Here is a 12,877-nt window from a genome sequence, read left to right on the forward strand (position 1 = left end):
TAAATTCAATCATTTCCAGCAGTGGCTGCTGTTACCACCTCTGCACCAGGGGTCTGTCAGTTGACAAGATGAGGACAATGCTGACAGTGGGATAGCACCACTTGTTTAAACATATGCCATACCCAACTCTGCTATCAAGCAATAGCATATGACTGATGCCTGCAACAAAAAGTACAGGCTTAGTAAGTGTTCATAATTGCATGCCTTAATCACTGGCCAAAATAAAAGTAGACCATAATCATGCACATCATTTATTCAAAAGTAAATTCATAATCAATACAAATATTTACTAGCCATGTCAACAACAAAAAATTGAACTACAAAAATGGTCTAAACATGTGAGACACGTATGGGATGTCAGGGATTCAGAGAATGACAGTTGAGTACTGGCCTAACCCTCACTGGACATGCAGTACACATGGCAAAAAGAGGACCACATTAAGAAACCCTGGTCTCCAGTAGTCCAATTTACTAACATGTCCTAATAGTCTAAGACAGAAACCCCTGTTCAGAATCCTGTTAATTCCACCAAAGACATTCATGATTGTTATTAGCCAATTAACTAATAATTTAGCTGTAGCGGCACCACCCATTAATCCTATTGGTCTGCATCACTTTGGAGGTCACTCGAGTGAGCTCAGCATCCATCAAACCTGAGCTGTGGTGGAGAAGCAATGGAAGGAAGATAAAGGCAGAGATACCTCTTTTCCTTAGACATTGTAGTGGTTTCTAGTTTTGCTGTTGGCGGTAAGTATCTTTCAGACAAAGTTGGTTTGTTTTAGTATCTCCCCCACCCCACTCTTGTTGTTTGGTTGTAAGTCTCGTGGTTGTGGTTTGTCAGACGTTGTAGTCCGGAGATTTGCTCTGCAGCTGCCTCAGTCTGATCTGTAGTGTCATGAAGGCCGCTACAGTCACGTGGAAGAGGATCTGCCACACGTTCCTCAGTTCAAACAGGCAGATGTTGGACAGACAGATCAGGGCGAAGGCCAGGAATGACTTACTGTTCCTCCTCACAGAGAAGTAAGCAAACAGGTAAAACTGCAGAGAGAAAGGTCAGACTAGAGCTACTGCATTGTATTGAAAATTAAGATTCCTTGCAGAAAGCCAATCTTTTTGCTTTCAAACCAAGCAAGTAACGATCAATGATTTTAAAATCAGGATGCCCCAATTTAGTGCACGCGTCAATCCGCTACGAGAAATCAAAAAAAGCCATGGGCTCCATTTAAAACAAATACATATTTTTCAATGTACCCAAGGACACTTGAGTACAATGTGAAAATAGTAGCTAGACTACACAACCAAAAGTATGTGGACACCTGCTAGTCGAACATCACATTCCAAAATCATGGACATTAATGTGGAGTTGGTGCCCCATTTGCTGCTATTACAGCCTCCACTCTTCTGGGAAGGCACCCACTAGATGTTGGTACATTACTGCGGTGACTTGCTTCCATTCAACCACAAGAGCATTAGTGAGTGCGGGCACTGATGTTGGGCAACTAGGCCTGGCTCGCAGTCAGCATTCCAATTCATCCAAAAGGTGTTCGATGTGGTTGAGGTCAGTCGACAAACCATTTCTGTATGGACCTCGCTTTGTACACGGGGTCACTCATGCTGAAACTGGAAAGGGCCTTCCCCAAAACTGTTGACAAATTTGGAAACACAGAATCTAGAATGTCATTGCATGCGGTAGTGTTAAGATTTCCCGTCACTGGAACTAAGTGGCGTTGCCCGAACCATGAGAAACAGCCCCAGGCCATTGGCACTACGCATTGGGTAAGGTAGCGGTTCTCCTGGCATCCGCCAAACCCAGATTCATCCATCAGACTGCAAGATGGTGAAACATGATTAATCACTCCAGAGAAGGTGTTTCCACTGCTCCAGCATCCAATGGCGACGAGCTTTACACCACTCCAGCAGTCACTTGGCATTGCACATGGTGTGGCTGCTCAGCAATGGAAACCCATTTCATTAAGCTCCCAACAAACAGCTATTGTGCTGACGTTGCTTCCAGAGGCAGTTTGGAACTCGGTAGTAAGTGTTGCAACTGAGGACAGCATTTTTTACGCACTGTGCTTCATCGGTCCCTTTCTGAGAGCTTGTGTGGCCTACCACTTCGCAGCTGAGCCGTTGTTGCTCCTAGACATTTCCACTTCCCAATAACAGCACTTACAGTTGTCCGGGGCAGCACTAGCAGGGTAGAAATTTGACAAACTGACTTGTTGGAAAGGTTGCATCCAATGACAGTGCCACATTGAAAGTCTCTGGGCACTTCAGTAAGGCCATTCTACTGCCAATGTTAGTGTATGGAGATAGCATGGCTGTGTGCTCAATTTTATACATCTGTCAGCAACCTGTGGCTAAAATAGCCTAATCCACTCATTTGAAGGGGTGTCCACATACTTTTGCATATACAGTGAATTTGGGAATTATTCAGACCCTTTGACATTACAGGCTTATTCCAAAAATGGATTATCTTTCTCTCCCACATTCTTGCTGTGCTGTTTTGTTCAGTTTAATTCAGTAGCTAGCTAACTATAGCTAGGTGTCATCTAAAAATAACCCTAATTTATAAGACTGTTCTTATTTGATTAATGGAAGTCAGACCCATCTATGTGAAGCTAGCCACAAGTGTATTTTGCCGTTAGTAGAATTATGCCATACTTATGGCCATTTGTATTACTGTCAACACTTATTTTGAAGGCAAACGGCAAATGCCACTATTGTGCCTAATCCTTACTGTGGCTAGCTTCACAAACCATAACCCGGTGCAGTCGAGTCTCACTAGCCAGATGAAGCTAGCTGGCTGCTTATAAGGTTAGCAACTTAAACCTGTTGCCCAAGCTAACTAGCTATTTATTTTCATGAACTGAAGTTCAATTTCAATAGGCGAACGGTTGATTGTCAAGGGCAATGAATTCCATTTTCTTGGCTTCAATGGATTTCGTACTTGTTACTCTGTTGACTGCTCGATCCACACAGCATACATTGTGGGCTAGTTTAGGAATGCTGTGTTGCACATATAGTGCCACATTTTTCGTGGCGTCATTAAGTCACATACGTATGTTATATAGATATGCACGTCAGCTTTGACATCGGTCGATACCAGATGTTGGCATTTTTAGCTAATATCGTCCGATTCCGATATATTGTGCATCCCTAAAAACAGGTTTAGAAATGTTTGCAATATTACATTTACATAAGTATGCAGACTCTTTACTCAGTACCTTGTTGAAAGCCCTTTGGCAGCGATTACAGCCTTCTTGGGTATGACACTACAAACTTGGCACAGCTTTATTTGGGGAGTTTCTCCCATTCTTCTCTGCAGATCCTCTCAAGCTCTGTCAGGTTGGATGGGGAGTATCGCTGCACAGCTATTTTCAGGTCTCTCCAGAGATGTTTGATCGGGTTATAGCTGGGCCACTCAAGGATATTCAGACACTTGTCCCGAAGCCACTCCTGCGTTGTCTTGGCTGTGTGCTTAAGGTCGTTGTCCTGTTGGAAGGTGAACCATCACCCCAGTGAGGTCCTGAGTGCTCTGGAGCAGGTGTTCATCAAGGATCTGTACTTTGCCTCGATCCCGACTAGTCTCCAAGTGTTTGCAGCTGAAAAACCATCTTCACACCACGATGCTGCTACCACCATGCATCACTGTAGGGATGGTGCCAGGTTTCCTCCAGACATGACGCTTGGCATTCAGGCCAAAGACTTCAATCTTGGTTTCATCAGACCAGAGAATCTTGTTTCTCATGGTCTGAGAGTCCTTTAGGTGCATTTCCACAAACTCCAAGTGGGGTTTCATGTGCCCATTACTAAGGAATGGCTTCCATCTGGCCACTTTCCCATAAAGGACTAATTGGTGGAGTGCTGCAAAGATGGGAGAACCTTCCAGAAGGACAGCCATCTCTACAGAGGAACTCTGGAGCTCTGTCAGAGTGACCGTGGTCACCTCTGACCAAAGCCCTTCTTCCCTCATTGCGCAGTTTGGCCAGTCAACCAACTGTAGGAAGAGTCTTGAGAGTTCCAAACTTCTTCCATTTAAGAATGATAGAAGCCCCCGTTCTTGGGGACCTTCAATGCTGCAGAAATATTTTGTTACCCTTCCCCAGATCTGTGCCTAAACATAATATTGTCTGAGCTCTGCAGACAATTCCTTCAACCTCACGGCTTGGTTTCTGCTCTGACAACTGTGGGACTAATTATATATGAGTGCCTTTCCAAATCATGTAGAATCAATTGAATTTACCAAAGGGTAAATTCCAATCAAGCTGTAGAATCAAGGATGATAAATGGAAACAGGATGCACCTGAGCTCAATTTGGAGTCTTTTTTTAAATTTTATTTTTTACTTTTAATACATTTGCAAAACCTGTTTTCATGTTATCATTATGGGGTAGCATAGATTGATGCGGAACTTACTTATTTCATACATTTTAGAATAAGGCTGTAACATAATGTGGAGAGGGAAGGTGTCTGAATATTTCCCAAATGCACATGGTCTAACACCCCCCTCTGTACACAGAGTTGTGACGTAAATCATTCTGTGATGTAAAGTGCAGGGTTGTTAGTCACTCGGCAGTGTCAGCCAGGCAGAGGCAAGCAGCTCTTACTCATACTAGCATCACTTACCTGATACAAACCAGCTGCTGTGCCCAGGAAAAAGGAAATCATGTCATTAAAGTCTTCGTCGTTGTAACTCTGCAGATGCACAGGACAGGTAAGGAGGTAGAGAAGGGAGAAGTATAGATTGAGGTAAATGAATGTTTAGCAGCAGGTAGGCTTGGTGAAACCAGAAACAATAAGCTAACAAAGGCACTGGACAAAAATAGCTGCTGAACTGCGTAAGCTCACCTCCAACTAAGAGGTGTTTAAATGATTCCTATGAAGGCTTGGTTTTACATATTATACTTACAGGTGTTGACTTTTGTCATACCCATAGAATGAAATAAAATGCAATGCATCTCTCCGGTCTTACTGTACCTGCATAAAGCCCTCTACGGCATGAAACCCTTGGAGTAGATTGAGGCCTCCACAGAAGATGCTTAGCACACAGGAGATGATGCCAGGTAGAGACACCGGCTCAAACTGCTGGCTGGGAGCTGGGAGGAGAGGAAGGGAACTAAAGAATCAGCAGTAATGACCTGCTGGCCAATGAGCCATAGATGCATTAAGAAGCTCTGATAAACAGCCACATCCTGTCCTGAAGGACATCACAATACACACTCCCTGCCAGAGACTTCACTGACTTAGGGTTTGGTGTGAAGTAGTCATCATATCAATATTAAAAATAGCTACATAGAGGATTAGTTTACGGGTTCTGAGAATAGGTGAAAAATAAATGGTAAAGCACTACACCAGGGCTACTCGACTATATTTGTTATGAGAGTCACATTCAAAAAGTTAATTGCTGGAGGGGACAGACACCAACAAAAAGACAACCAACAGCAAAACTAGAAACCACACCATCTAAGGAAAAAGAGGCATCTCTGCCCCTGCTATATTCCTCATGTTGCTTCACCACAGCTTAGCATTGTGGGATGCTGAGCTCACTCTAGAATGGCCTCAAAGTGATGCGGACAAACAGAATTAATGGGCGGTAACACTAAAGCTAAATTAGTTAATAAGTCTCATACGAATGTGTTTGGGGTAATCAGGAGTCTGAACAGGGGTTTCTTAGCTTATTAGGACATGTTATCCAATGGGACTACTGGATGCCAGGGTTGCTGAATGTGGTCTTCAGAAATATCAAAAACAAATGCCATACAAAGCACTTAAAATGTTGATTACAGTAATCAGGTAGTTTTAAAATCCTCTGAAAACAAAATGCTTCCTCCTCTAACAGAGTGAAAACATGGACCAGCAAGCTATTTATTTGATTCTCTGTTTTAAGAAACATGTTTGAAGCTGACCTTGCCATCCTCTCAATAAAAGTTATAAATAACAAATAGATGGCAATCAAGTAACCCAATTCCAAATGTCAGTCTGAAGGCTGCTTTGAATTCATTTCCCCCGGTCATTAGGTTATAGCGTTACATTTGAACATGTTGCAGCAGAGAGAAACAGAAGACGTGTACAGTATGTGTTCCTGGAACATACTTCCTTCAGACTGAAATTTGGAGTCGTAGTGCTCATGCATGGGGTCATAATAGCTTATAGTCCAAACCATTGAAAGAGCCAAAGTCAGTGAATTACTTTTATTTATTTATTTTAAACATACCAAATTAGCGCTAGAAAAATAGCCAGAAACCACACTAATAGGCCTTGTAGCACTTGCCATTTTGACAATAGGTCAGAATTGTTTTTAATTCATGTTCACTATGGAATAAATGTACATTTTTTAAATTGATTCAAAGTATTCATTGTGATGCAATGCCATTTCTTTTCTGCATCAACTCAGCATTCATTTAATCCATTAACTGCACTGTCACCTCCAAACATTACCAGTTGTATTGCCTAATTGGTGGGAATGGCTAATCGACACAGGTGCTGTGTTTCCTGAATGTGTTGAAAAAACATTTTGTTTTAGCCATCAGCCATGTGCGTTTACTTTATGAAAGTACTTCATTTATTTTTAAAACTGCGGACTTACTGAAAAATAAATGTTTGTTCCTCTTTCAAGCCTTTAAGATGACAAGGTATCAAATCAGCCAGTCTGTCACAAGGGACAGGACTAAATTGATGAAAGGGTGAGATCTAGCCCTCGGGCCTCCAGTTGAATAGCCCTGCACTACACCATCATGCGCAATCTTAGAATTCTCCCAACATCTGAAAAGAAACCACTGATTCAATCCCAAAATGTGGAATCTTAACTACAGCGTTAAAACAATGTGATTATCAATCCCCCTACTCTTCCCATATCCACAGTGAGCAATAGGAAGGTGAATAGGAAAGCAGTGGTTCTTGAGGGAGAGAGAGGAGCTGTGGTAACATATTTTACAGTGCTTAAAAGCATCAAAGGCAGCTAGGTGCTTTGATTGAAAAAGGCCTCAGCCAACAAGTCACTAGCCAAACACTGGGACAGTTGTGAAAGAAGTAGGCCTAGCCAAACACTGGGACAGTTGTGAAAGAAGTAGGCCTAGCCAAACACTGGGACAGTTGTGAAAGAAGTAGGCCTAGCCAAACACTGGGACAGTTGTGAAAGAAGTAGGCCTAGCCAAACACTGGGACAGTTGTGAAAGAAGTAGGCCTAGGTCACATTAAAATAAACATTTTAAAAAGCAATGAGTGATGCAACAGATCAGAGCATATAGCTTAAAATGTTGATAAACTTATTTATTCACATAAGTGCAGCAATGCACACAAGGCAGTAGGCCATGCAGTAATGTTTGTTCCATAATGCAATTAGAGGGAAAACAGTTTGACAGATACAAATATCCATTATAAAATTTAGAAAGAGACCAATAGGCTACTTTGACATGCCTCATTATGTATTTAAACATTCAGGTTTCAAACAATGAAGTATGTCTAAATACATACTGCCTCCAGCTCATTACAAAGTGGTGTGACCCCGATTAAGCCTGCCTTCAGTTGCTGCGTTCAGTTATTTTGAACTCGGAAAGATCTGACTTCGAGCATTCAAGACAACTGGGGGGGAGAGACTTGTAAAAATGTACTTCAATTGTCATCCAACTCGGGAACTCTGGCCTCTTTCTAGATCTCAAATTTCCAATGCTCTGCATCTGTATGCGTGTGTTAAGATGCATAATGAATATACTGTACGTGCCAATTTAATTCAACTAAATCATGCAATTTAACCTATAGACCGATCAGCACGCCCAGTCAAATGTATTTACGTCGACTGGCATGTCAATCATTGAATAGGCTAAAAAGCATGTCGCAACGGGAATTGTTTTATCCCGGACAATTGGCCAGCACCAATATTATTCATCAGCTTTTCAAAAAAATAATTCCAGCCAAAAGCCAGCTATTACCTAACGGAAACCCCGGTGTGTGCATGTGTGGAACTTACTTATGCTCTTGTACTGGAAGACCTTGCGGCGTGAGAAGCCGAACCGTAGGTCCTCAGAGGACAGCTGGTATGTCGGTATCATCTTGAGCTCTGACTGCATGTCAGCCAGGTTGATCTTAGAGGTCAGAGAGCAGGAGTTATTGTAGCGCTGCTTCGTATCCTGGAGGAAGTCGTCTGGAAGTGCCAGTTTTAAAAAAAAGGGTATTAAAAATACAACCCACGCTAGAAAGGAAGGTCATAGCATCATCTGTCGTTACAGGATTAGTATAATAGTAATTAGAGGTACAACAGGGTTTTAATTTGAAAGTTGTTTAAAAAAAATAAAACAGGGAAACACGGTTTGATTTGACAGTAAGGCAAAATATGCATTTGTAGAGAAAACATAGCCGGGGTCACATATGTTGTCATGCGATACCGACCATATGAGTTGGTTACAGGACCAACAAACATGGGACCAGGCTAGGGAAAACAGAGGAGAGACTCACCAAACTCTCTGAAGGAGTAAGGCCTCACAGCGTTGCGGATGAGAAAGCCGTCGCACCTTTGGAGAACCTCGTTCTGCAGCTCTTCCAGGAAACAGAAGGCCATGGCGTTGGGACAGTTCTCCGTACACACCACCAGATATCCTATTCCCAGAGAACTGGTGAAACTAACACACAACCATCATCTACTGCAATTGCAGTGCTGAACAGTGGGAAGTACAGTATCTAAGTACACCAACCAAATCAGAAAAACTAAGAAATGTCCCTGCATGTGATGACCTTCAAGACCAAATTCAATTAATGTCTGTAACAAACACTGGCATCATACCATCTGTTTGGAGAATGATCTAAGATATAGCCTAACAAAAAAAAAAGAAACCTCCCCACAGACGTGTTTCCAAAAAATTAATCAATAAAACAGAAAATCTAATCAACATCAGGTGGCTTGAAGGCTTGTTGTGTGACTGCATTATAGAGCAGAGCGATGCCAGTATGTTTACCACTAAATAACTTCAGAAAGAAACACTCACCCAACATGCATTTAAAAGAGAGGGGGAAGTGGGAACAGCGAGCCCCCCCCCCTCTCTCTGTGCTTATGATGAATAATTAGGAGAGTTCCAGGCAGGGGCTGACTAAAGGCCCCACCCACCCAGAGCAGAACCCCTTAAAGGTCCAATACATCCGAGTTAGGCATTGCCCAAAAGGATCTTTAAATCTTTCCATTAAATTAACCAGTGATTTAAATGCTGTCTGGCACGTCCTCAGTTACGTTCCTTCAGTGTCAAGGCCAACGTTGAGTCTTGATTAAAGGACCTTGAGATATCAAATGAGGCTTCAGACTGTAGAGTGTATGGCCAACCAACCCTGCTGCTGGAGAGAGGGATGTGTGTGTATACACTCCTTTTTATTCAAGCCAATATCTGCTGTCTTAATGGGACCAATTAGCTAATAACCCATTTCCATGTAAACAGATGATCTCTAAGCATTTTATAAAATGAGGACAGAGTGATAACACCACCATTCAAAGCAAAATTATACTATCAAATATTATTGGTCCCGTAGACATTGTAGGTTTTTGCAAGTGCAGAGAAATGCTCATGTTTTATAACAGTGCAGTAATACCCAACACACACAAATCTCAAAAATGTCAATGAAGGAATTAAGAAATATAATTAGCCATATCAGTCCAGAATATGACGGTAAATGGACAGTAAATGAATAGAAGGTGTTTACAGCAGTAGTTATATAGGATAAGCCTAGACCACAATACAGAATATACATATGGTGGGTAAAAGAGTATGTCAACATTAAAGTGACCAGTGTCGAATGACTGTACACATAGGGCAGCAGTCTAAGGTGCAGGGTAGAGTACCGGGTGGTTCCTGGCAAGGAATAGTGGCTAAGTTCAGGGCAGGGTACTGGGCAGAGGCCAGCTAGTGGTGACTATTTAAGTCTGATGGCCTGGAGATCTAAACAGTTTTTTTCAGTCTCTCGGTCCCAGCTGTACTCTCTGCGTCTTCTAGATGGTAGCGGGGTCAACATGCCGGGTGGCGGAGGTCCTTGAGCTTCTTGACCTTCCTGTGACACCAGGTGCTGTAGATGTCCTGGAGGGCAGGCAGTGTGCCCTCGGTGATGCGTTGGGCTTACAGCACCACCCTCTGGAGAGCCCTGCAGTTGTGGATGGCGCAATTGCCATATACGAATGTGATACAGCACAACAGGATGCTCGCGATGGTGCATCTGTAGAAATTTGTGAAGGTTAAGGGACAAGACACATTTCTTCAGCCTCCTGAGGTTGAAGAAGCACTGTTGCGCCTTCAACACATTGTGAATGGATCATTTCAGTTTGTGAGTGATGTGCACGTCGAGGAACTTGAAGCGTTTCAACCTCGCCACTGTGGCCCCGTCGATGTGGATGGGGGCGTGCTCTCTCGGCTGTCTCCTGAAGTCCACGATAGGCTCCTTCGTCTTGTTGACTGAGGGAGGGTGTTTTTTTGTTTTCTGGCAACACTCTGCCAGAGCCCTCACCTCCACCCTGTCTTGTCATTGTTGGTAATAAGACCTATCAATGTTGTGTCGTCTTCAAACTTGATTGAGTTAGAGACATGTGGACACAGTCATGGGTAAACAGGGAGTACAGGAGGGGGCTGAGAACGCACCCTTGTGGGGGCACCATGTGTTGAGGATCGGCATAGTGGAGGTGTTGCCCACCTTCACCACCTGGGGTCAGCCCATTAGGAATCCGTTGCACAGAGATGGGTTCAGACCCAGGGCCTGAGCTTAGTGATGAGCTTGGAGGGCACTATAGTGTTGAAGGCTGAGCTGTAGTCAAAAAACAGCATTATTATAATTATACATAGATATTCCTTATGTCCAGATGGGATTGGGCAGTGTGACTGCGATTGCGTCATCTGTATCTTTTGGGGCGTTACGCAAATTGTAGTGGGCCTAGGGTGTAGGTTAAGTTGGAAGTCATGTTCCTTAACTCTCAAAGCATTTCATGAGTGAAGTGAGACCTACAGGGCGATGGTAACTGAACAAAATTACTTTTGCTTTCTTGGGCACAGGAACAATGGTGGACAGCTTGAAGCAAGTAGGGACAGACTGGGATAGATGTTGAATACATCCATAAAAACTCTAGCCAGCTGGTCTGCACATGTTCAGAGGACACTGCTTCGGATGCAGTCTGAGCGGTTATAGAGAACTGCTAGCAACTTTGGGTGGTGAAAATATCAAAGTCTACAAGAGTTAATATAAAATATTGGATAATACCACTATGATTCACAGTTAAGCCAAACTTACTGGATATTGAACTTTCCTGTCTTCAGAGAGCAGCGGCTTGGGAACGTGGAGAGTTTCTCAGACAGAGTTTTGATCTGCTTCTTGGTTTCCTGTAGGCCTTCGTCCTGCTCATAGTCTGTGGTGGCAGACAGGGGTAGACCATCCGTACTCCTCATCACCAAGGCAAACAGGACCATGGACATCTTTACTGCTCTATACGCACTCCGGACTGACACCTTCAAAACAGAGCATGTTCATAGATTCAAGGGCATGAGGATTGTGAAGTCATGAGCATTCTGATAAAATTTAACTAAATCTGATCAATTTGAACTAAAATTGCCAGATCAGCCTGGCAGCATATCAATACTACCATCTAATCTAGACTGCCACGGTTCAGTACCTTGGATAGCACCTTGGATAGCACCTTGATGAACTGCTAGTACTAACGACAACTGTGTGCCCACCACACCGTCTAGACGCTCGCTAGCAAGCTAGTTATTAACAGGGTATATGTGTCTTGAGTGAGCCTGAAACATTTGTCAGTTTGCCATGATATGGTCCACGCATAAGCGATTGTCTGGGCATTGCTAGCTCAGCAACACTGGACAAGTAGCTAGTTACCTTTTGCAGCAGGATAATGCTGGGTAAACTTTTGAAGGTGGCGCAATTAAAGATTGTGCTAGTTAGCGGTTTAGCTTAATTTACATCGCATATTCAATAGTCGGAGCTTTTAAAAGCATTGCAAAAGTATTGCAAAATCTAGCTATATCTATGTCGCATAACTTCAGAAACAAAGGCGCCACCTTGCTAAAGTTATCTGGCTAGTTAGTTAACGTTAATTCCTCAAACAAGCCCTTTGCGCTCTCCTACCTGCTGTCAATTAGCTAACTAAAGTTACCAGCTAGTTAATGCACATGGCTACTGCTGTAGGACGCTAGCTAGGAAAAGCAAAACTAACATGGTCAAGCATGGCCTTCAAAACACATGGACATGAATTGTTATTTTTGCAAGCTAACCTGAAAAGACACGCGTCAATGCACCGCTGCGAAGTTGCTGCTACCGTACCATCACTGGGCACGTTTCATTTTTATAGCTACATCCATTCTTCTTCTATGGTGTATTGGCAATCACACAATTGTATGTGCACCCGCCACCTACTATGCGGGATGGAAACAGAACAAAAAAAAACGAACTAACTAAAAAAAAATCGAACAACTTTTCTGTTATTTTTTTTTACTGATTTGACCTGATGCTTACACAGGCTCAAGGGGAACATGGGAGGGCGGGTCTTCCGGTGCCAGTACCCCTTATAAGTCTTCAGAAGTAAAATCCTTATTAAGTCCCCAAAACGTTTCTGCCACAGCCACAATAATGTCCAGTTTCTTAGACTTCTTTGAGACTTGTACTGTACAATTTATAACTGTGGCAATGAATGTAACAAATTCCAACGTTTTAACACACAGAGTATCTTTTGTCTGGAAGCAAACATTTACCAAAGGCTGTGGAGTATCCACTACCATATCTTCACTAGCATCACTCAATTTTCTCAATTCTTTTAATCGCCTCCATAGGAGATTCGATTGAGCGCTCTAACTTTTGCAACCTCAATCTCCTACACCCTTAAAGGTCACTCCAGGAACTCATGA

General features: G+C 42.9%; 1 protein-coding gene across 2 annotated transcripts; it reads right to left on the bottom strand.

The window, feature by feature from the left end:
• Positions 1 to 235: 235 nt before the first annotated feature.
• Positions 236 to 12,491, bottom strand: LOC110520269 (vesicle-trafficking protein SEC22a). 2 transcript variants are annotated; one of them, XM_021597452.2, is made up of 7 exons: positions 12,248 to 12,491; positions 11,253 to 11,467; positions 8,454 to 8,617; positions 7,969 to 8,142; positions 4,980 to 5,098; positions 4,629 to 4,697; positions 236 to 1,038 (listed from the first exon to the last, which is right to left on the bottom strand). In XM_021597452.2, exons 2-7 carry the CDS (start codon positions 11,432 to 11,434, stop codon positions 838 to 840), a joined length of 909 nt encoding a protein of 302 aa, XP_021453127.1. In that variant the 5' UTR covers positions 11,435 to 11,467; positions 12,248 to 12,491; the 3' UTR covers positions 236 to 837. The 2 variants fall into 2 exon arrangements, with proteins under 2 accessions (XP_021453127.1, XP_036830638.1); XM_036974743.1 differs by lacking the exon at positions 12,248 to 12,491 and adding an exon at positions 11,632 to 11,649.
• Between the last annotated feature and the right edge of the window lie 386 nt (positions 12,492 to 12,877).

Source organism: Oncorhynchus mykiss, chromosome 3, assembly GCF_013265735.2.
Source record: "Oncorhynchus mykiss isolate Arlee chromosome 3, USDA_OmykA_1.1, whole genome shotgun sequence".
In the NCBI taxonomy this organism is placed as follows: domain Eukaryota; kingdom Metazoa; phylum Chordata; class Actinopteri; order Salmoniformes; family Salmonidae; genus Oncorhynchus; species Oncorhynchus mykiss.

Coding starts and splice junctions, on each gene's coding strand:
- LOC110520269 (XM_021597452.2), bottom strand. CDS start 11,434: ATGTCCATGGTCCTGTTTGCCTTGGTGATGAGGAGTACGGATGGTCTA. Junction 8,618..11,252: donor ACAGGAAAGTTCAATATCCA/GTAAGTTTGGCT, acceptor GTTGTGTGTTAG/TTTCACCAGTTCTCTGGGAA. Junction 4,698..4,979: donor CCGTAGAGGGCTTTATGCAG/GTACAGTAAGAC, acceptor GTGCATCTGCAG/AGTTACAACGACGAAGACTT.